The sequence below is a fragment of the Onychomys torridus genome, chromosome 8, assembly GCF_903995425.1.
Source record: "Onychomys torridus chromosome 8, mOncTor1.1, whole genome shotgun sequence".
NCBI classification, from domain to species: Eukaryota; Metazoa; Chordata; class Mammalia; order Rodentia; family Cricetidae; genus Onychomys; species Onychomys torridus.
Window position 1 is genome coordinate 83,193,974 of NC_050450.1, and position 23,645 is coordinate 83,217,618.

At 52.0% G+C, this 23,645-nt stretch overlaps 2 protein-coding genes across 4 annotated transcripts in view; both read right to left on the bottom strand.

Moving 5' to 3' along the window:
• Positions 1–25: 25 nt before the first annotated feature.
• Pdk2 (pyruvate dehydrogenase kinase 2) lies at positions 26–13,697 on the bottom strand. Of its 2 annotated transcripts, none has more exons than XM_036195730.1 (11): positions 13,435–13,697; positions 11,617–11,758; positions 5,238–5,309; positions 4,615–4,799; positions 3,868–3,957; positions 3,595–3,672; positions 2,412–2,488; positions 2,228–2,326; positions 2,020–2,127; positions 1,605–1,718; positions 26–1,104 (listed from the first exon to the last, which is right to left on the bottom strand). In XM_036195730.1, exons 1-11 carry the CDS (start codon positions 13,550–13,552, stop codon positions 964–966), a joined length of 1,224 nt encoding a protein of 407 aa, XP_036051623.1. In that variant the 5' UTR covers positions 13,553–13,697; the 3' UTR covers positions 26–963. The 2 variants fall into 2 exon arrangements, with proteins under 2 accessions (XP_036051623.1, XP_036051622.1); XM_036195729.1 differs by lacking the exon at positions 13,435–13,697 and adding an exon at positions 12,143–12,160.
• A 3,238-nt stretch (positions 13,698–16,935) lies between these two features.
• Positions 16,936–23,645, bottom strand: part of Itga3 (integrin subunit alpha 3) — a 29,290-nt gene continuing 22,580 nt past the window's right edge. Inside the window, exons 23-26 of one of the 2 annotated variants that reach the window (XM_036195979.1) lie at positions 23,102–23,200; positions 19,388–19,513; positions 18,914–19,056; positions 16,936–18,231 (exon numbers count right to left, since the gene is read on the bottom strand). In XM_036195979.1, the coding sequence (XP_036051872.1) occupies positions 18,946–19,056; positions 19,388–19,513; positions 23,102–23,200 (336 nt within the window). In that variant the 3' untranslated portion in view covers positions 16,936–18,231; positions 18,914–18,945. The remainder of the gene's footprint in view (positions 18,232–18,913; positions 19,057–19,387; positions 19,514–23,101; positions 23,201–23,645) is intronic. The other variant, XM_036195978.1, reaches the window with a different exon arrangement.

A 23,645-nucleotide genomic window follows, 5' to 3' on the forward strand; every position in this document is an offset into this window, starting at 1 on the left:
GCCCAGCAAGGCAGCCAGACGCCAGTCTCATTTCATCTATTTACTGTGGATGTCACTGTCACCATCCCAGTCACTGGGAGGACACACAGCTTTAACCCCTGTGTGCGGAGGGGGGGGGGGTGTTTGAGATTACAAAACTGGCTATGTACATGGGGTGTCCTGGGGATGAGTCACCTGTGCACACATGGTGGGCACGGGGTGGGGGGGGGTCTAAAGCTCAGGCAGGATAGGGTGGGTGTACACTGGGCAGGGGAGGTGTGCATGTGAGGACATGCTGGGCAAGGGTTTAGGAAGCATCACAACCATTGCCAAGATCACCCTGGAATCCTGGTGGGGCGGGTCACCTCTGGGCTTTCTCAGGTGCCCCCACTTTAGAAGTGGGCCTTGGAGGAGAGCCACTACCCACTCAAGTTCCCAGTTGCAGCCTTAATGTCCAGAGTAGCAGTAGAGAGGCCATAGGACTAGGATCAAGGGTGCAACCCCCGCCTCCATCCTCTCTCCAGACTTGAGGGCACTCCTCCCTTCTGAACACTGACAAAAGACACAGCCCAGTATACCTGTACAGGGTGTGGGGATAAGGCAAGCAGGACAGACTCTCGGAAGGCCAGGACTATGCAGGCAGTGAAGGGGACCCAGGGTCTCTGGTAGAAAATTGACAGCTCTGGTCTTGGGAGAACTGCTGTGGAGAAGTGTCTCTGGGGCACCCCATCAGGTAGAGCCATCCACAACCCTCAAGCATCACCATGGAGACCAGACTCCAGGGAAACCCCCTAAGTGTCTCCATAGAGACAGATTGGCACTTAGGGACCACCACAGATGGATCACTGAGATTTCTACAAAGACAGACCTGGCCATTAGGGAGACCCAGCTTCACCCTCTGTACCCCAGGGGATAGGGAAGGTCCCTGTGGTGGCTGGATTCAGAGGTGGCAGCATCTTCCCAGGTGCCAGGGAGAGAAGGCCTCTAGCTGACCCGATATGTCGATGTGTTCTTGGGCTCTGTGCTGGGCACACACCAGTCACCGGCCTCCTGGATGGTCTGATAGTGACGCCAGGCAGACTTGTTGTAGACCGGCAGACGCTCCACTGAGTCCGTGGACAGGGCCTAGGGAGAACTGCCGTCAGCCTCCCGCTTCCTTGCTCCTTGACACATTACCCTTTCCCACCTGGGCCCTGATGATCTCTACCCCTGGCATCCTAACCCATGTCTAAGTTAGCCCCATAACCAGACACTAGCTGAGACACTACCCCAGACCCAGAAAAGCCCCCAAAAGGGTCTGAACCTTCTGTATCTTGCTCTGGTTCCCTCAAAGGTCATGGAGGTAAAAAGGAGAGAGGAAGGAGGTTGGGCTGTGTGGTCTCTATCAATCACCAGGGCACATTGCCTCTCAACGGAAGGCCAAGATCTGAAAGGCCCCCTTTCTTCCAAGCCTGAGTCCTCAGAAGAGGGTCTCTACTCACAAACCCTGGAACCCCTGAAATTCCCTACCACATTAGCTTAAAGTTACAGCGCTTGAGGAGCCAAGGCCCAGCTCTGAGTCCGGAACCAGGATGAGGGCTAGGCAGAAACCTGCTAGCCGCAAACTTACCCCTGGTGGGCCTCACCTTGAGATAGATGACGGCATCTGTCCCAAAACCTTCCATAGAGAAGAGCTGCAAGTCCCCCTGGAAGTACTTGGCGTAGAGGCGGGAAATGGGGAGTCCATATCCAAAGCCAGCCTGCAGATAAGCCACAGGTCGTAAAGTGAGCTGGGGATGCCTGGCTAGGGACAGGCAGGGGTGCTGGAGCAGGGGTGGGGAAGGGTCACTTCTGGAGCAGATGGGAGTGGGTGGCAGGCAGGGGACTGCCGAGGAGGCAGAGAGTGAAGCTGGACAGAAGCTCTACCAGAGGCCTGGCAGGGGGCTTTCAGCAAGCAGTGGAGAGATGGGAGACCCTCCACCACCCAGCTATGGGGGAGGGTGGAGTATGCTTGGGAGTTAAGAAAGCAGGAGCCAGGGGGACTGGAGGAAGCCATCTCACCAGCGGGGTACCCCCAGTGCCAGGCTGGGGTGTGGGGGCTGTGGAGTACATGTAGCTGAAGAGCCTCTCAATCTTCCTCAAGGGGACACCCCCACCTCGGTCACTCATCTAGGAGACAGGGGACCAGTGAGAGACTAATCAGGGTTATGGTCTCTACTCCTCACCCTCATCCCTGTGACCTCCCAAGGTCAAGTCAAGGGTCACATACTTTAATGGACAGATCTTCTTCACCCAAGGCCACCATAATCTTGATAGGGGGGAGAGTGAGACTGGACTCGTGGCTTTCCACAGTGGCCCGCATGGCATTCTGGGGAAGGAATGGAGGACACAGTAAGGGATGTGTCGCCCAAGCTGAGGGCCAAGGGCTGACCAGGGGAGGGCAGCCTTCTTACCTTGAAGAGCTCGAAGAGCATGTGGTAGAGGTGGGAAGGGACGTAGACCATGTGAATGGGCTGGCTGGCATCGGCCGCTGTGGGGATCCAGACCAAGGACAGGCGCACACAGCAATGTAACCCTCCACAATCTTATCTACAGTGTGACCCTGCAGCCCTCCTTCCTGCAGAGCAGACCTCCCTCCCTCTCCCCACAGCTGTAACTAGTACGTGGCTGTGTGCCTTCCAAGCTGCCGTAGCTAGCAACCCTTGGAAGGTACAAGTTCAGTCCTTCTTTGCCCAGCTTCCTGGGAGGAGGTTCTGGCTCTAAACACGCCACCTGGGGCTGGCCACCCAGGCATCTCTTAATTAAGCCATTGTGTTCTGGAGAGATATCCTATCACACATCACTCTGCCTGGCCTTTGTCCTCTGACCCCACATCATGTCCTTGTTCACTTACAAGGACAATGACATCAGCCTGTCAGTTACAAGGCTTTGAAAATAGCTGCTGTATTTACATGTTCAGTGGTTAACTGTCACAGGTTCCAACCTCCCCAGCATGTAAGCTCTGTGAGGGCAAGAGCTTGCTGTCTTCTTTAAAAAAAAAAAAAAAAAAAAAAAGATTTGCCGGGTAGTGGTGGCGCATGCCTGTAATCCCAGCACTTGGGAGGCAGAGGCAGGTGGATCTCTGTGAGTTCGAGACCAGCCTGGTCTACAGAGCTAGTCCAGGATAGGCTCCAAAGCTATAGAGAAACCCTGTCTCGAAAAACCAAAATAAATAAACAAATAGATAGATAAATATAAATAAAAAATTTTTAAAAAAGATTTATTTATTTATTATGTATACAGTGTTCTGCCTACATATATGCTTGCAGGTCAGAAGGGGGCACTAGATCTCATTACAGATGGTTATGAGCCACCATGTAGTTGCTGGGAATTGAACTCGGGACCTCTGGAAGAGCAGCCAGTGCTCTTAACCACTGAGCCATCTCTCCAGCCCCCTTGCCTGTCTTCTTTACATGATGCATGCGCCAAAAAAATAAGCAGTTATCCAACAAATCAGTAACACAGAACAGCTCCCCTCTAGGGGAACCTGACCCTCCACCCAGCTCCCCTATTCTGGCCTGTCCCCAGTGCTCTGAAACACACACACACACACACACACACACACACACACACACACACACAGCTTCATTTGCTTACCATTAACTTCCTGGATCTCTAGGTCAGGTGAAGCCATATAATACTTGTCACAAAGGAGCTTGGCCATGTCGTAGGCATCTGAGAGGAGAGGGAACCTCTCAGGTTATGGGTGGCTAACCCAGCAGGCACTAACATTGGGCATCACCAACATGAAACCCATGGGGACATGCCCCTCCCCACACACACACTGGGAATGGGTCACCCTCTGGCCAGGATATCTGGGAGGGGTCCCTGGAGCACCTTTGTGGGCAGGACCTATGGTGGGGTGCTTACCTTTCACCACATCAGACACACTGCAGTTGGGGTCAATGCTGCCAATGTGTTTGGGATGAGCTGGGTTGGTACTCCCATCAAAGATGAGGGCTGTGGGCAGAGGGAGGCATTGCTGGCTAGTTCACAGGGCCTAGGCCTGTCTTCCTAAATATCCCACCCTTCACCTCATCTGTAAGCCCTCTGTATTCCCATGCTAACCACGCTCCCCAAGTCCAGTCTTCTCCCTAGGTCAGGTCTTCCAGAGCCTCTGCACCCTGCAGCAGTCCTTCCAAAGGCTTCTCCCACAGCACACCCTCTTAAATGTACTTTTTTTTTTTTTTTTTTTTTTTTTTTTGAGACAGGGTATCTCTGTATCCTTGGCTGTCTTGGAACTCGCTATGCAGACCAAGCTGGCCTCAAATTCAGAGATCTACCTGCCTCTGCCTCTCGGATTAAAGGTGTGCAGAACCACTGCCTGGCTTCTTTTTATTTAAGTTTTTTTTTTTTTTTTTTCTTGAGACAAAGTCTCATGATGTAGCTAAGCCTGGCCTCAAACATGTGATTGATCCTCCTGTCTCAACCTCCCAGGTGCTAGGATTAAAGGCATGTGCCACCACACCTGACTTAAACCAGTAACCCTTCAGTTCCTGAATGGTACTTGGGCCTCTGGGCATAGTGGCTGAAGTGGGGAGCCCCGTCAGGGGAGGTGCCCCTCCTCAGCATGCCCCTCCCGGACCCCTTGCCCTCTCCGAGGCCGCCTGAGCTCACTGTGCTGGTTGATGAGCATGCGGATGGAGATGCGGCTGAGGTAGAAGCGGTCCAAGAAGTACTGGATGTTCTGGTTGGAGACCGGGTCATCGCCGTAAGCATCCTTGTACTCCAGCACCCCCTGCGCCATGGTGGGCACCACGTCATTGTGCCGGTTCCGGATGGTGACCAGAGCATCAGTGAACCTTCGGAGAAGGCAGACATTTGCCCCTACCCGGTCTCAGGCTTGGGGGCAGCCCCCCCCCCGATTCTCAACTTCCTTTCACTTCATTTTCTCTATCCTCCCAGCCTCACGGAGGCACAGTGCTCACACACCTTAAGCTTATCCTCATTCTCCCCGCGGCCCATCCATCTTCCTGCTTACACCTAAAGCTCTCAGTTCCTCTGAAGGTCTGTTCCTGAGGGCAGGGTTCCCACATCCTCTTGGCACACTGATAACTGGAGTCTGCATCTCTCCCAGCCGACCTGGATTTCCCAGAAGTAGCCTGTCTTCCCCCTTTCTTGGGGTACCCCTGAAGGTGGGGGCCTTTCCCTGCATTGGCTGGCATTCTATCTTTGGGGCCCTGACTAAGATGTCCTTGCCTGCACCTGCCTTCTTGTCCCTGAAGAGGGTGCTTACTCACTGGTTTAGGGTCCGGTGATCCTCCGGGTCCTTGTCCAGGAATTCCATGATGTCCAGCAGACTCTGGACATACCTGTGTGAAGGGAGAAGGGGCTGTGAGCTCAGCTGAGGGTATACAATGCTCCCTCCGACCCCCTCAGACGCCACAGCAGGTGAACCCGCTGACAATCAACACCCTGTTTCATTGGCTCTAGGTCTCTCTGACAACCTAGTAAATTGTACAAGGAAACTTTGAATCCAATAGTTCCCTTACAGCACATTTCTTTGCTTTAGAACCCTGTACTGGTGTACAGGGTCCCTTAGGAGGGACCAGAAATAACCCCTTCCTAGAGGCTGCATAGAACAGGGACTGAGGCCCAACTGTACCAAAGTCCACAGAAACCGAGGGCTCAGATAACCACCTGCCTTGCTGAGCACTGTTATAGATTGAGATCCTAGCACCTCCGACAGGGGGCTAAGGCGTCTAATAGACTATAGGTGTATTTGGCAGCTAGCTGGCAAAGGGCCTCTCCCACAGTGATCTGAACCCGCCTAGGGAACCCCAGTTTAGAAACGTGAGTAGGTATGGGCTAGCTCTGTACTTAGGTGGGACCCAGGATGCTCACTCTGCCCTGCAACACCAGTGAGCAGGGTGGGTGTGGGTGGGCCCTGCTGTCTGTTCCACCTATAGTCTTGGCCAGAGGGCCAGGTCTCCTCTCCAACTAGGAAAGGTTAGTAAACAAAGCAGAGCCAGTGTTTTGAGCGTCTACATATGAGGTGGGTCTGCCTGCGACAGTAAAAGGTGCCAATCTGATACCACTGACCCCTTGCCCCACTGAGTTATGACCTTAGCTTCCCCTTCAGATTATACCCAGCCTGTAGCTTGTTCTGGAAAGGTGAAAAGTACCAGCCTCCCTCTGTTCCCTATGACAAAAACACTTCTGGCCTAAGGATGGGAGGGGCTACCTGGAGCCCCATCAGGGGGAGTTCTTGAAGCCCAGCAGTATCTCTCGAGGAGACACTAGGTCAGGACCTATTCCAAAGCACTCGGCCCTCTAAGAAGGGAGGTAAGAGCTGGGTGGTGGCGGCTCAGGCCTTTAATCCCAGCACTCGGGAGGCAGAGGCAGGCAGATCTCTGTGAGTTCGAGGCCAGCCTGGTCTACAGAGAGAGATCTAGGACAGGCACCAAAAAACTACACAGAGAAACCCTGTTTTGAACCCCCCCCCCCAAAAAAAAAAGGGAGGCAAGAATGAACTCTAGAGCAGTGTCCCAGCTGGGCAGGAGTCCAGCAAGGCCTCATGGGTCTCCAGAACTCCGGCCACCTACAGTGCTGCCACGGCTCAGGATCTCACCTCGGCCTCTACTCAAGCTCTCTTCTGTGCAGAACGCCCTTCTCTCTGCATCCCGCAACTGACATCAGAGGAGAGCTGGTTCTGCTGGGTTCTAGCGTGGCCCCGGGGGAAGCAACGGAACTTCTCTGGGCTTGTTTCTCCACCAGGAAGGTGGAAGCTCTTCTTACTTCCCAGCACACAGGGAGCATTCGGAATGCTGGTGGCTCAAAACCCTGTCACCAGCTGAGCACACTCACTCAGTTCCACTGCCTGTGCCGTAGGCAGGCTACAAGTCATGCCAAGCTTCAGGCTACCCTGCGCTGGGGGCAGGAACAGGCTCAGTCTGGAGCTCCTCCCTGTCCTTCCTAGCACGAGACCTGTGGGAGCTGCTCTTCTGGCTCACTAGCTGGGGATAGGATGAACAAAGAGACCAGCTTCCTGCCAGACTGCCTTCACCCCCACCCACAGCACACATCTCCATCAGGAGGACCTCAGGCTCCTTAGAGAGGTGTGGCAGCTGACATTCACTGAGCCACTGCTATGACCTGACCACTGCTGCCTACCTGGGCTCGGAGGCCCACACAGGGCCTCTGATCGCTACTCGATGAAAGGGCTCTGAGGAAGAGGGGGCCTGGGAGAGAAGCCACAAGTGTGAATGTGTGGGAGAGGGAAGGGGGCAGAGGAGGTGGGAACAGTTAGAAGGTGGGGCCACATGACCCCTGCTCAAGATCCAAGGTGGGTGGGGACAGAAGGGTCAGAGGCAGGAGGCTCTGGGCATGCCCAGAGGTAGAAATGGACAGGGTCCCAGTTTCTAAGCCCACACAGGGCCGCGCAGTGAACTTCCAAGGGAAGAGGTACAACTACTGACGAGGAACAAAGGGCCTCTGGACATATTGACAGAGGTAGCACTGTTGCCGTGGGGACACTGTCGAGACTCACATCCCTGTCTGCCCCTCAAAGAGCCATTTCCATAGGCAAACAATGCTGGGTGTAGCCCTATGACCCAGGGGAGAACACGGGAGGATGTGGCTCAGGGCCCTTGGTCTAGCCCTGAGGTACCATGGGCCTGACCTTCTATGTTACCTAGGATAGAGCTGGATTCTCCAGAGAGAGACACTGGGATGGGCTACTTGGGTGGCCCCTCTCCAGAGCCAGGGAAAGAAAGGCAGAGAGGCAGGCTAAAGGCAGAGTATGCGTCCAGGTCTGGAGGGGAAGGGCCTCCAGAGAGAGGGATGCACGCCTGAAGGGAGAGGCAAGCAGCAGAGGGAAGAGGGTGTGCAGCCACCTGCAAGTACTGTGTGGGAGTGGAGGGATGGCTGAGCCAAGGGAGTGAGTGTGTAAGCGTAAAGAGTGTGTGTGTGTGTGTGTGTGTGTGTGTGTATCTGTGGGTGTGGACCAGCATCAACAGCAGCTGGGGACAAGGGTGTGAACCAGGCCCCACGGCCACGTGAGAAGGATGGCTATTGGCATGAAGGGAGTGAGTGGGCATATCTCACACCTGGGGTCACTGAGAATGGGCAGCAGGCTCGGGACACTGACTGTTCCCGAAGACCACTGAAATGTACCAGCCCAACTGTAAACGGGGTTCACAGCAGGAGCTTTAAAAAGTGCCTTGGGGGATCACCACCTGTGGGGTTACGCATTGGTTACCTAGCTAGGGCCAGGAGGGACCTGGCTGGCTTACTGTAGGGTCCAGCCCACTGCTGGTGGGCCTTCTGCCTCTGTCTGCTCAGGACGAGGGCTAACTGGCTTCTGGGGGGGGGAGGGGGCTCTTCATAGGCAGGGCCTGGGGTCCACACATTTTGTGGACAAACCAGGGAGGTGGGTGAGAGGGTGATGTCCACACACACACACACACACACACACACACACACACACACCCTCTCCCACTGAATCACCCCTCTCCACGCACTCCTTCCAACTCCACAAAGCTCAGTGACAGGGGGAGGGGAGTGTGTCACTGGCTGTGTTTCCTAGAGGAGCCTCCCCACCTGTCCAAGCCTCGTCAGGTGGTCTTCCTCCTGAGAGGAACCAATGGACACCTCTCTGGACCCTGGTAGCACGTAGGTAGGACCAGATGTATCATTCCTGTAGGTGAGCCCTACATTCCCACAGTCTTGCACGGAATGTGGAAAACACCGCCCCAGGGCATAACCCCCTACAAAGCCTTTTTCCTGTCCCTTTCCAAATGCAGCCTCCAGAACCCATGACCTGGGTTCAAATCCACCACTACTCCCCTAACTGACCTTAGCCAAGGCTCCTCACTTCCTGAGCCTCCATCTCTCATCTGGAGACGGTGAGGAGACTCACTTGCTAGGGGAAGACATGAAGCTTACAGACCATCTACGTTGGCATCTAGAATGGCCCCTGATGCTCCAGAGCCCTCAGGTATGCTGTCTTCTTGGCACACCCCTTGTCCTTATCGCTTCATTGCCTCTGAAACTTCCGACATAATATCACCTTTGACCTACAGGGGTGGCTGCCCAGAAGCATGGGGCCGTGGCTGGTACTGTCCAAATTCTAGCTGTGTGTGCTAGTTGTATGTCAGCTTGACACAAATCAGGGTCACTGGAGAGGAGCATCAACTGAGAGAATGCCTCCATAACACTGGACTGTAGGGAAGTCTGTAGGGCATTCTTTAAATTAGTGGTTGATGCAGGAGGGTCCAGCCCATTGTGGGTGGGGCCATCCCTGGGCTGGTGGTCCTGGGTTCTATAAGAAAGCAGGCTGAGTAAGCCATGGGGTGCCAGCTAGTCCTGACTTCCTTCACTAATGGACTATGATGTGGAAGTGTATACCAAATAAACCCTTTCCTTCCCAGCTTGCTTGGGGTCATGGTGTTTCACCATGGCAATGGTAACCCCCTTGGCATTCCCCCCTTGGCATGCTCCTGTATGATGAACCATCCACTGGGGAAGTGTTTTCTCTGACTTTGCCCCTCCTGCTGTGTCCTGGCATTCCTTCCAAGCTTTGAGGGAAGAATAAGTCAGGCTAAGCCCCAAGATGTCTCAAAGGCTCAGGAAGAGGAGTCACAGGTGGTCCAGCGGCCCTGTGCCCTCCTCCTGCCTTCCACACCTTCCTGAATGCCTCAGAACGGTGTCTTGGGAGGGGGCTGAGAAGTCCTGTCATGAAGTCTGGGACAGGCTGGTGAGTCAGCCAAGCCAGTCAGCCGGACAGACTGGAGGAGGGCGGGAGAACAGACGGTACCTTCTGTCCCCTCCCCATGGCTTGGCCACCCCGTGATAAGACACGCAGATTGGCCCAGTGGTCCTGAACCTCCCAGGTGTAGGGCTCAGTGATGGATAACCTAGCCGGGCCACCTGAAAATCAAACCCTGCCCTCCACCCACCCTTTACCTTCTCAGTTACAGTCATAGTGCCTCTCCCCCACACTTCTTTATAGCTTTGGAGTATCTAAGTCCTTCTGTATATCCATCTCAATTTTCCCATTTGTTTTGCTTTGAAACATGTTTCACTATGTTGCCTAGGCTGGTCTTAAACTCCTGAACTTACTATCTTCCTGCTTCACCCTCCCAACCACTAGGAAAACAGGGTACTGCCTCCACTGTGTGTGTGTGTGTGTGTGTGTGTGTGTGTGTGTGATACTGAGACTTGAGCTCCGTTTTCCCCATGACTTCTGTCAGTAGGCAATGTGCACCTACAACATGCCTGGCCTTGTGTGTACAACCCTGTCCCTTACAGGAACCCATCTCTTTAGAATAAGCCGGGGAGATATACCTCAACGTGCATACACAATGCTGGAAGGCACCAAAGGACTGCAGAACACCCTAGCAGGTAGGAAAGAGGGTTATGGCGGACGTGTTCCATGTACACTTCTATGTTTTAGAAATGTCAAAATGGACATGTTACACTTCTGCAATGGGAGATGTCATATCAATGACATTTCATAAACCAACCAACCGACAGACAGAAAGGCCCTAGCCTTCCCTGCTCATGACTACTCCACATGTTTGCACCTTGTTTGCCCTGTCTTGGCAGAATTTCATTTCCCAGGAACACCATGGGCTCCGTGTGGGAAACTGCCGCTGTGTCTTTGCGTGTGCGTGTGTATGTGTGTGTGTGATACTGAGACTTGAGCACGGGGCCTCATCTAGAGCAGGCAACAGTTTTACCACTGACCCACAGTCTCAGCCCTTTGTTTGCTTTGAGACCGGGTCTCACTAAATTCCTCAGGCTGGCCTTAAAATCATGACTGTCCTACCTCAGCCCTCGAGCTGGGATGATAGGCTGGTACCACTAGTGCTGTCTAAACTACTCAGCTGCCGAGGAACAACCCAGGGCTTTGGCATGCTGGGAAAAGGCATTTTTTTTTTTTTTTTTTTATCACTGAGCTCCACAGTTGGCTGCTGCCATATGCTTAGACACGGGACAGTGTCGGGTCCATAGGTATGACCCAAGTTCCCAAGTCCTAGGGAAACCTTGGTCATTCCGAGTTGAAAATCCTGAAGACTAGATTTCTGTCCAGTTGCCACAAAAGTCTGTTGATGATCAGCCAGGGACATGCCCAGGGACAGACACACCTTTGTTTATATTTCATGTGAGGTTATTGGCTAGTGACCTCCAGTTACCCAGCTCCAGACAGAGTTCTGTGCCTACGGCTACCTGTAATAAACTGGATCCCTGCCCTTGAACTCTTTGGGGACTGTATTGTCTGTGTTTAACTGAATGCTTCCCCAATACTCAAGACAGTTAGATAACTGTCTTGCCACTTGGATAACCGCATCATCTCCTTATTTCTTGTTTTCTCCAAGTTACCTGGGCAAACAGAGTCTTGGGCTCCAGGAGCAGGCCAAGGGTTATTGCTGACATTAGCATGACTTTTGCTCTTAACTGAGAAAGCTGCACTTCTTTGGATGGACCCTAGTTCCTAGAAGTAGGATGGTGAGACACAGACTGAACTTGACCTTTGTCCCTGTTCAAGCTGAGGATTTCCACGTGATCCTGGGCAACTCCCCAGTCTCTTGGAGCCCCTGTGCCTTGCCTCTGTCTTAGCCTCTGACCTAAGAACATGGTGATAATGGAGGGGTGATGTCATGCGCAGGGCCTCACCAGCTCTGCACCAGTTGCACCGAGGGGGTACCCAGCACTCGGTCGGGCAACAGGTTAATCTCTTTCATGATGTTGGCCAGGCGCACGGGCAGCTCCTGACGGAGAAAGGTGAAGGAAGTTTTCTCGCAGGCATTGCTGGATCCTGAGGGTAAGAAAGGAGCCAGTCAATAGCTGCAAAGCACAGGAACCGGCACACACGTGGAGGCGGGGCAGGCTGAAATGACCAAGTGACCTATCCATGGCACACAGTAAGGCAGCCCTCCTAACACTGCAGTGTTTGAGCCTTCCCCCCAGAGAACCCACCACCTGGCTTGACACTTCAGGAGAGGTATCACCTACTGACCCCCAGCTAAACCCCTATCTGTCTTTAACTAAGGAAACAAGATGTTCCTGGGACTCACTCTGAACTGTCCTTGCCTAAGTCACCTCACTTTTCTGTCCATCCCTCTAGGTAGGCATTGATTTCAAGGAACTGGCCCGGGGGCAGAGGTACCTAAGCAATGCTTTCCTCCCTGGAGTGCTGTACCTAGATTCCCCAGGACTGCAGGAACTCAGTGACATCCCTGAGGCAGGCCCATCTCATCCAGGCTGAGGAAACAGATGGATGCCAATGGAGAATTGGCCATGTCTAATGACCATCTGTGAAGCAAATGGGGACCTTGGTCCAGGGTCAAGAGGGACAGGCAGTGGAGGAATGAGTAGTGTTAGCCTAGAGACAGGAGACCCAGGATCAAAACCAGGCTGCGCTTCGGTTACCCAGGGTATGCCACCATCCTTTGGAGGGGCTCAGTGTTCCCCATACAGGTGGGCTGGGTTCCTGAAGGCCCCTTCCAGCTGTGACACTTTGCTTGGGCTTTAGAGTGGGTCCTGAAGGATTACCCACATAAGCAAAGCTCAAGACTCCAACAGAACAGGGAGACACAAAGGCACCTCCTGGAAAAGAGGTGCCCAAATCTTGTCTGCCACCTCCCTGTCTTTCTGTCTGTGACGCAGCTGTAACCTAAGCCAACTCTCGAAAGACCTGGGCCCACCCCTGGTCACCAGCTGGCACCATGGGAATGCCATGTAGACAGAGGGGGATACACAATGTCTCCATCCACCACTTGGCACAGCTTTCTCCTGCCCCACAGCCACCTCCACCCCCAGAAGGGTAGTGGGTGATCTTCAGAAACTCAGGGATAGCCATGGGACGATGTAAGGCACCTGACTACCTTATGGCAACTTGGGCTCTGCCCAGCTAGAAACGGCTGCCAGGCCAGAACAGATTTGATCTTCAAGTGTCCTTGCCCAGTGGGCAGCTGCAGGGGTGGAGGCTCACCAGTCAGGGGAGCTCCTCCTGTCAGCACCTCCTACTCAGAGGGCCCCCTTCCCAGCTGCCCCGGGGTTTCTCCCTCACTCAGTTCAGAAGTACCCCACCCTTCGAGCACAGCACAGGTCTTCCAGATGACTGGATCTCCCTGGCAGTCCCAGCAGCATGTCGGCTATTTATTTACTCCTAGTCTCCCACTCTCAGTAGTCAGGATCCCCCATTAGCTCTATCACGTCTGGATGGGGCCCTGTACCCCCATTGCCTCTTACTCTCCATGACTCCTCCCAATGCTTTCCCGAGGCCCCATCCTCAGTAACAGTCTGAAGGGGCACCCTTTAACTCTTTCTGGGCAGCCAGACTTGCCTCGCCGTTTACCCGTTCCTGTCCACACTCGTCCAAGCCAACCCTCCTGCCACCCAGAATCTCTTCCTCGGTCGTTACCCTGTCATTGCCAGGGTCTCCTTCTCCGCGCCCACCGCCCCCTGAGCCCACCTACGCTGACTCCGTACCAAAGTCTAGAAACTGCTTCATGGACAGCGGGGACGGAGAGAACTTGCTGAAGTGTTCGATGTACTTGGGCGCCCCTGCCAGGGACGCATTCTTCAACAGCGCCCGGACCCAGCGCATGGCGACGGCGCCCGCGGCTCCGGCTCGGCTCCCGGAGCTGTCCTGGAACTGGAGGAGCTGGCACCGGCCCTCTGCTCGGCCCAGCTCGGCTAGGAGAAGCGCTTCGACCGCCTCCTCCCTATGCCTGCCCTGGCTGTACCTCCAACGCCTAGCCAATCGGCTTGTCCCTGCGCCTTGACGTCTCCAATGGCCGCGCACAAACAACTCCGCGAGAACCAATAGCCTTGCGCTTCGACACGTGGCTCTCCTCGGGGCCCACCCCCTTAACCGTGGAGGTGCGGGGGGTGGCCTGTTGTTTTCCGCCGCTGGCCTCAAGTCCCGCCTCCCGCTGCTAACTCCCCTAGACTTCTAAGGGGGCGAGCCCCGGGTTAACCCCTTCTTCCCCAGAGTCCCGCTAACCCTTCGATTAGCCTTCTACTCTTGCCTTTCCCTGGCTCCTCCCACTCCACTCCCCCCCCCCCCACCTCCCCACCCCGTCTCCTTCACTCTCCCTCTCCTTTAACCCTGTCATCCCTGCCTTGTCTTTTTCCTAAAGACACCTGTTTCACCTGTCTTGATGCTCACTTGTTATGCCGTAGGAGCTCTTGGTGGTTTTCCACTCCTGTGATGGACCCAGAAAGAACGCTTGTGAAATTGGGAACCAGGATGCAAGCCTATACTACTTACTCTATCCTATAAGCGTGGAACCCGCTAGCTTCCATAAATATCCAAGTGGCCCAGGAAGAGGCGGCGTTTTCTTTTCTCATGTGAAAAACGTCTAAAATCGGTGTGGAAGTGTAGTTCAGAGGGTATGACACTTGCTTAGCACGCATGAAACCCTATGTTGGTCTCTGCACTTGAAAAACAACAACAAAAACCTCTCAGGACTAGCAGAGGCGGAGGCAGGAGCTAATTTTAGGAAGTTCCAGTTTATTATTCCCTAGCTCGTTTGACTGAACATAAAACCTTGAACGTCTTGCACAACCACCTAAGAAGGCAACCTTCTGTGTACCTAGCCTGAGAAGACAGCCATCTGTGCCACTGGTTTCCTTATTACAAGTCCCTTACTATAATTATGAGCTCTGGAGCTCCACCTCATATTCCTAGTAGCCCAGGCCTCTTTCCTGCAAAACATCATGCGCCCTCTTTTGGTAAAACGTGGTCTGTTTCCCACTCTCTGGGCCAACATAGGTTCCTTAGTTCTTTGTTTATTGACCCACACTTCCCACACCCCTGCTAAGGGCTGAACTTTGTTCCAAAACACCAGCAGGGTCAAGGCTTGACCTTTAGTAGGGTTCAGTGTTACTCTCAGAGGCTTGAGGCAGTTCTGCTTGAGACAGAATTTCAGTTCAAGGCTCACCTGAGGTAGAGTGAGTTCAAGTACAGCCTGGGTAATTTAATGAAATCCCAAAAAGTAAGGAGAGGACCTGTGCTGAGCTGGTGGTAACCACTGGTTTGATTCCCAACCGCACCCCCCCACACACACACCCGCACACACACACTCACTGCAAAAAAACACTGTAGCCAAGACAAAACAAAGCTTCATTATGGAAAGTGTAATGCTGTGTGCCAGGCACCATTTGCCTGGATTATCTCACTTAGTTTTTTGTTTTGTTTTGTTTTTGGAGTTTTTCTGTGTAGCCTTAGCTGCCTTAGAACTTACTCTGTAGACTAGGCTGACCTCGAACTCACAAAGATCCACCTGCCTCTGCCACCACCACCTGGCTTCTCATTTAATTCTTAAAAAGCTCTATTATACTCTATTATTATCCCCATTCTACAACTAGGAAAGCAGAGTTGGCAAACATTCTCAACTACAAACCTGACCTCGTTGGTTCTCTGCTCAGTCTTTTCACTTAAAAAAAAAAAATCAGTGGGTCGTGGTGGCACACGTCTCATAGCACTCGGGGAGCAGAGGCAGGTGGATCTCTCTGAGTTCGAGGCCAGCCTGGTCTACAGAGTGAGTTCCAGGACAGACAGGACTACACAGAGAGACCCTGTCTTGAAAAAACAAATTTAAACAAACACACTATGATCTGTAGGTATGTGTGCCCAAGTGAGTTTATACCGCAAGCATGTGGGTGCCTGTGGAGGCCAGAGGGCACTGATTACCTGGAATTGGAGTTACAGGGGGTTATGGGCTGCCTGCTGTGGGTGCTGGGAACCCAGCCCAGGTCCTCAGCAAGAGCAAGGAGCACTCTTAACTGCTGAGCCATCTCTCCGGTTCCTTTCCTCCTCTTTCTGGAGCCTTTCCCGTTGTCCCGATACCTGCTTTGGCCCCATTTGTTAGGCTCATCTTTTCACATTCCCCTGCTCAACCGCCCACACTGTAATCTACCAGCTGCTTTGACCCAGCCTGGAATCTCCAATCCACTGACAATCCCATCTTCCTCTTAGTGGTATTTCTGGCTCATTCTTAGCTTCCTGTACCTATTCTTCAGGTCTGGGCTGCTTGGTCATCTCCTCTCCTTCAGGAAGCCTTTGCTGAGTTCCTGGGCTGGGTGCTGGGCTCCCTACGTACCTCCTTAGGTCTCAGATCTTAGGAAGCCGTGAAGAGCTGCTCACACTAAGGGTTAACTGCTGATTCCTGGCTCCTTCCCACTTGACTTTAGCCTTAGGGGGCACAGGTTGTGTCTGACCTAGCCATTGCCTTATCTCCAGCGCTGGGTACAGTGCTTGGCATGTAGTGGAGACAGAGTGAAAAGGGACGTGAAGTAGGCAGAGGCCCCAGGGCTGGGAGCCAGGATCCCAGGACATCTCCAGCCTAAAGGTTAGGAAGTAGGGGATGACGACACAGGTGAGTGCATTTCCAAGGGCCAGGCAGAGTGTATGGGATAACTCTAACTCTCTGTCTTCTCCCCAAAGCCATTCTATGTGCAAACCTGATATCCCAGCAAGTGTTAGAGAATGAGTTCAAGGTACCCCTCAACTACATAGTTTGAGATCAGCATGGGGCCATTCTCAACTCCCCTCCCTCCCCGTGACCAAATACAAGCCAGACCTAGCAATAGATGGAAGCGATTGATGTCAAAATGAACACAGCAGGAACAAGCCACAACTCTTTGTTGTTGTTGTTGTTTTTCCAGACAGGGTTTCTCTGTGTAGCTTTGGTGCCTGTCCTGGATCTCACTCTGTAGACCAGGCTGGCCTCGAACTCACAGAGATCCGTCTGGCTCTGCCTCCCACCGCCACCACCACCTGGCCCCACAACTCTTGACACATAAAGAAAGCACTCTCCCATAGTGCTCCCCCCAGAACTGGAATTCCATAAAGTGAACTCTGTGCTTGAAACAAAGTTCTCCATGAGGGCTTACTGTAGGGGGCTCGGTCCATCATCAAGGGATCAGCTAGGGGAGGCCCTCACCCCTCCAGAACTGAGGTTGGGGAAGGTGCAGATGCAGCAGTACAAACTGGGAACTGTTTATTTACTTTAGTGAGAAGCCCATATACAAAGAAGGCACAGAGCAGGGAAAGCTAGTGTAGTACCGTGGAGGGGCGGAGCTGCGGAGTGGGCCTGCCTGTGGGCGGGGACTGGGGGGAGGACCTGGGAACCAGCATCCACTGCCAGAATGGGGGTGCAGCTCCTAGGGGAGGGGGAGGGCTAGGTTTCTCAGAAAGCCACAGGCAGCTCAGAATACCATCTCTGTGGTCAAGGGAGCAGAGTTAAGTCTGGCCAGCTGGGCCAGGGGTTGGGCTCTCCCCTGCCCTACATTCAAGTATCACTCCCCACGTGGTCTTGTGGGGTCTCCAGGCCTTGCTCAGGCTGAGGTGGCCAGGATGGGTCAGGAGTATCTCCTCAGCATCCTGCCAATATCTGCGGCTGGGCCAGGACTGACACCCTGCTCTCTGAAGGATGCCACCATGCTCCAGGTCAGCCCCACACAGTATGTCCAGGCTGTCCATGGTTTCACTTTGTTCCTTTGGGCTGCGTTTCTTGCCAACTCCATCTGTAGCCAAGGTTTTGGAGATCCATTCATAAAGCCCATTCTAGGGACTTGCTTTTTAGTCCATTGTCTCGAGTCTGAGCATACAAGTCATAAGAACATCCCTTTTGGTGTGGCCCTACTCTCCAGTGCATGCCAGGAATGGCAGCTGGGCCCAACTGTCTCCTTGTCGTCAGTAGTTTTATTCTGGACAGTAAAGTCAGTCCAGGGACAATGGCTCAAGGGGGATCCGGTGTGGAAGAGACATGTCACCACATCAGGGACCTTTTCCTCCTGGCTCCCAGTAGAGGCGCTTTGGCTTGGTTTTGGCACACAGATAGAGGCTCGGACATGGCACCCTCCATGGTATATCTAGACAGGCCATTGGCAGTAGGCTCTGTGTATATGTGTGTCCAGTGTGCAGAGCTGCATATGCTCAGCGTTGCAAGGTCTTGAAGGAGATTCTAGGGCCCCAGAAAACATGCCTGCACTGAGGAGGGATATATGCCTGAGCCTGCTGGTGCCAGCCAAATGTGTGGCCCCTTTTGGACTGTCAGAGTCATAACTTATGATAAATAGGAAGGAAGGGAGCACTGGGGGTGGGAGATGACAGGGAAGGTATCAGTAGTATTGGTCCCGAATCTGCCAGCTGGTGACCCAGTGCTTCTTTGTGGGTAGGGTGCTCCCTGGAGGTGGGTAGCGCTCCTCTTCCCGGATACGCACTGCATGGTACTTGGGCATGATCCGGTAGTATCGGGTCGGTTTAAAGAAGTCACACTGGAGTTTAGGCAGAAGAGAAATTGTGTCAGTATCCAGCATTCAAATGGGAAAAGATGTCCCCTTCCTCCCCCACCCCCCGACACACATACACTTCTATGGTGCTTAGAGCAGGCTTTAACTCAAACATCCCAACCTCAATATGAGACGAGAGGATGAACATCCCCAACCCAGGCCCAGAGGAAGGAGGAGCTGAGGAAGACACAGAGGAGAACAGAGGCAGGCGGAGACCAAGCAGACGTCGAGATTGTGGGCAGGAAGATAGGGTGATCTCAATGGCCAGTGTTAGGGGTGGGTAAGATGGTTATCCTAGGGAGATGGTGGGACTCAAAACAAAACGTTCTTGGTCCGCTCCTTCGTTGTGGGAGGGGATAGGGCTTAGAGTCATTGTGGACATGCCTGGTGATCAGACGGAGGTGGGGTCCAGCCCTGACTGTTTCTCTTTTCCAGTCCCCCAGAAAGCAGCATGCTCACTGGAAGGATTTCATGGCATGCTCTTGGGATTTTAAGCTCCTGAGAGCCAGGTAAGGTGGGGGTCCAGGGGGTACTCAGGGTGGCCTTTGCTTTGAGATAGTAGACAAGTGAGATCCAAGCAGGCCCTAAGGCAAGAGGAGCAGACAGGACAGAATCAGAAGGCCCAGCCAGCTGGGGCTTTGGAGAGGAGGCCCATAGGCCATGTTACCCGGGTGGGCCGGGGCAGGGGGGGTGCCCCCCTCAGTAGTCGTCCGTCAGCCTTTCTGTCTCTGACGGCTGGCTCTTCATCTCAGCCTTCTGCCTCTTAGCTTCATACAGGGCACGAGTGCGGGCCCGCTTGAAGAAGCCGCACTGGGGGGAGGAGGCGGGGACGGCCATCAGGGGTGCTGGTAGACCTGGCCGTCAGCACTGGGGAGCTGGGGCTTAGAGGTGGGGAACCTGGAAGGCTGCGTCCTGGGCCCAGCTTGGTGGATGGCCAGACACCAGAGCAGCCTGCAGTTCCCCAGGTGTGGGTGGCACTGGGAGCTGGGGGAGGGGTGGGGAGGATCTGGAAAAGGGCAGCTGAGATGGAGATGAGGATGCAGAGCCGTGGGATGGAGGGAGGGTGGGTGAGCCGTGCTGGCGCTGACGGGTGGGGGGGGGGGTCTGAAGTGCGAGGCCCCAGTAGGCCGGGGGTCTCTACCTTCCACAGCAGGATGATGATGAGCCCCAGCAGCAGCAGCCCGGCACCGACGGCCACGAGTACCAACCACAGCTCAATCTCAGCAGGCAGCTCCTCCACCAGCTCTGAGTCAATGTCCACTGAGAACTGCAGAGGAGCGAGATGAGACTTAGCTGAGGCCAGCCTGCTGAGACTCCGCTCCCTTCAGTCACCTTTTCTGTCCCTGCTGGGCCCATAGCCCTGTTATTTGATCTCCAGCCAGTAGGGGGCGGTCAGTGACTAGAAAAAGGCCCAGCAATACTCATTGAAGGGAGCAGGCCTTGTGTCCAGTTTCTTAGGCACAGATTTGGCCAGAGGGACAGCCTCAGATCTGATAAGCAGCCTGGCATCTGAGTTTGTGATCCACACATCTGGACTAGCATATCAGCTGTTCCTGATAAACTGTGTGACCTTGGATCTCTCTTCATCTCTCTGCATCTTTCCTGTGCTCTGGGAAAGAGATCACTAATGGCTACTTTACAGTGTAGAAACTTGGTCAAAAGTATGCATTCGAGAGCCAGGCTACTTGGGCTAAAGTCCAACTTTGCTATCCACTGGCTGTGTAGCCTTGAACAAGGTACTCAACCTCTCTGTTATTCATCTGTACACTGGGAATTATAATCCCCTACCTCATAGGCTGTTGGACAGGATTAAACATAGCAGGAGAAGACTTCTCAGAGTGATACCTGTTACATGGCGAATGATGGCATGGGTGTGTCCACGTGTGCATGTGTATCTGTGGATTAAGTAGCCCACACCAGAGATGCCTGCAACTAGAAGTGTGTCAGATTTGGGATTTTGTTTTATTTATGGCTCAAAAAGTTTCAGATTTTGGAGTGTTTGCATTTCCAAATTTGGAGTAAAACTTCTTTAGACAACTGTGCTTGCATTTTACTTCTTTTATGATTATTTTGATTTTGACTTAAAACAAAACAAAACAAAAAAAAAAACAACAAAAAAAAAACCCCAGGTAACAGAGAAAGTTAAAGGCTTCCAGTAATTTGATGCTCTGGGAAAAAAAACCAAAAAACTGTCTCCACAGTGAATAGTAGTTAGTGGTGGTGATCCCAGCAGGAGGTAAGAGGGTCTTGTTACATTAGCCCAGGCTGGCCTCAAACTTTTAATCCTGTCTCAGCCTCCCAAGTGCTGAGATTATAGGCATGCATCCATTTGCTCTCCCCATTTATCTCCATATATTTAATCCATTTGCCCCACATTGATGGGAGCACACTACATACACACTTCGGCAAGCTTTGTCTTCCCCGTTTTTTATTTAATACCATCGTCTTTCCCTCTCAATTGATAAAGGCCAATCTGATCTCTTCTGAGGACCACACAGTCATTGTAGAAATGGACCACATTTTACTGAGCCAATCTCCTACTGACAGACATTTAGACCATTTCCAATTCCCTGCTCCTATTAAAGATGCTCTAAAATTCTCCCATATATTTATCTTTGCATGCTTGTCCGATGAGCTCCTTGAAATATATGAGCATGTACTAGCTCAGAGGGAATGGGTGCTTTAAATGTTAATGAATATTGACAAATGTATCTCCACAAAGGAGCCACCAATTTATACTCCAGTCAGTAACATTTCCCACCCCTGCCATCACCAGACAGCATTTCTCTTTTTAGTATTTCCGATCAGATAGGCAAAACGACTCTTGTTTGTATTTGTGGGTTTTTTTTTTTTTTTTTTTTTTAAGGTTTGTTTGTTTGTTTTTTGAGACAGGGTCTCACTAATGTAACCTTGGCTGGCCTGGAACTTGCCATGTAGACTAGACTGGCATTGAACTCAGAGATCCTTCTGCCTCAGCCTCTAGAGTGCTGGGACTAAAGGCGTACATAAGCATGCCTAGATAAAAGGTTTACCTTTTTATATTAAATTATGCATACGCATGTGTTTTACATTAAATGATGTGTGCATTGTGTGGGCATGTGCAGGTGAGTGCAGGCTCTGAACAGGCTGTCTGATCAGCTGAAGGGAGAGGTAGAGTGGTTGTGAGCTGGGAACTGAACTCAAGCTTTCTGCAAGAACAGGGTGCACTCTTAACAGCTCGCCAGCTCCTATTCTATTTAGGTGTAAGTTAAATACTTGTATTTCATCACACATACATTATCTTTTATATTGAAATATTAAAATATATCCACGCTTCGTCACATTCCTTTGGAACTTGTCCTTTTAGCTTATCATCTTTTGTTGTATATAGATTTACAATTTCATATAGACTAATTTTTCATCCCGTTGGTTTACTTCAGGAAATGCACCACAGAGTGTTTCATCAACCTCCCATTCACCCCGCTCTGTGTATCTCCTATGTGTTTCCACTTACAGCCTTTTCACAAGAAGTGATTAGCCATCTGCCAGCTGTAACTTAGAACACGCCCCCCCCCCCCCCTTTGGAATTTCCTGAATCTTACTTGAACTGGAATGACTTGAAAAGATCTAACAAAGAGAGAATATTGGCATTTTTTTCTATTCATAACTTAATTTTTTGTTGTATGTTTATTGTTACGTGTTATCCCACGGGGCTGTACACCTTTTCAGCAATTCATACAAATGCTGTTATTGTTGAGGATTGGTTTGATTTATTTTTATGAGACAGAATCTTGCTATGTAGACCAAGCTATCTTGAACTTACTAAGTTGCCCAGGCTAGCCTCATACTTGGGTCAATCCACTATTATCTAGCCTCAGTACTCTACTATGGTCAGCCTTTTAAAGAATTTTTTATCTATTTATTTGTTTTATAATTTTTTTAAGTATAAAGTTTTTTTTACATATAAATTTATTTATTATGTATACAGTGTTCTGCCTGAGAGGGTACCAGATTTCATTATAGATGGTTGTGAGCCACCACATGGTTGCTGGGAATTAAACTCAGGACCTCTGGAAGAACAGCCAGTGCTCTTAACCTCCGAGCCATCTCTCCAGCCCTATTTTATTATTCTTATGGGGGGTGTTGAAACAGGGTCTCTCTATGTAGTCCTGGCTGGCCTGGGACTCACTCTGTAGATCAGGCTGGCCTTGAACTCAAAGAGATCCACCTGCCTCAACCTCCTGAATACTGACTGGGATTAAAAATATGAGCCACTATGCCCAGACCTCCCCCCCTTAAAATTATGTGTGTGTGTGTGTGTGTGTGTGTGTGTGTGTGTGTACACGTACATGTGTGGGCCTCCTGTGGGCCTTTTTGGAGGCCAGAGATCAGTGCTGGATGATTTTCTACCTTTTTGTTTGTTTGTTTTTTGTTTTTGTTTTATTGAGTCAGGGTCTCTCACTGGACTAATAACTGCCTAATTTGGCTGGCCAGCAAGACCCCAGCATCCACCTGCCATCCCTGGCCTATAGCCTGAAGTTACAAGCATGTGTCATCACACCCAGCTTTTAACTAGGTGCTTGGGTGCTGAGGATCCAAATTCAGGTTTTCATGCTTGTAGAGCAGGGCCTTTGCCCAGTGAGCGTCTCCCCAGCCCCTCACTTTTACACTTTTAGTTTTGAGATATACCGTAGGTTGTCCAAGTTGGCCTTGAATTCACTCTTAGACCTGGGACTTAATACCCTTCTGTTCTGTCTCCCAAGAAACTAGGATGGCCAGCCTGTACCATCAAGGCCAGCCTCAGTGTCCTCTTAGAGATGTCCTGTGCTGTGTGGCCTGGCCTGAGACTGCTGGTCTTGCGAACACACCTACTCACCCATGTGGTCTTGTTTTCCATGTTGATGGTAGGGATGTTGGTTCGCAGGAACAAGGTAGCCCAGCCATCCACCCTGACTCTGTCAAAGTCTCTATAGTCCTACAAGAAAGATAGAGGGGTCCGAACTAGTGGTTGAAGTCTCTCTTGGCTTCCCTCCTAACTAAGCTCTACCCACTGCAGTACCCCATGAGGCAGCACCATCAAAGGAGCTGTCATCCAGCCTCTCCACACACAAATGCACACCATTCACTCATCTGTGCACTGGGTCCTGTGCTGATGCTGACAGGAGAGATGGGGAAGGTCATAGTCTAGGTCAGACTCATGGACTAAATTTACCTCAGCACCTGTTACTGGCACATAGCCACACCTCTTCATTTGCCTAAGGTAACCTTTGTGATCCAGTGTTGGAAACTGAGCACATACAACAGAAACCAATCACACAGGCCACAAAAACTGAGTCTAGGCCTAAAAAAAAAGGGAGACTATGTATCAAGAGAAGGTTGGTGTGAGAGTAACCATAACCTATGCAAGCAGGACAGATGAC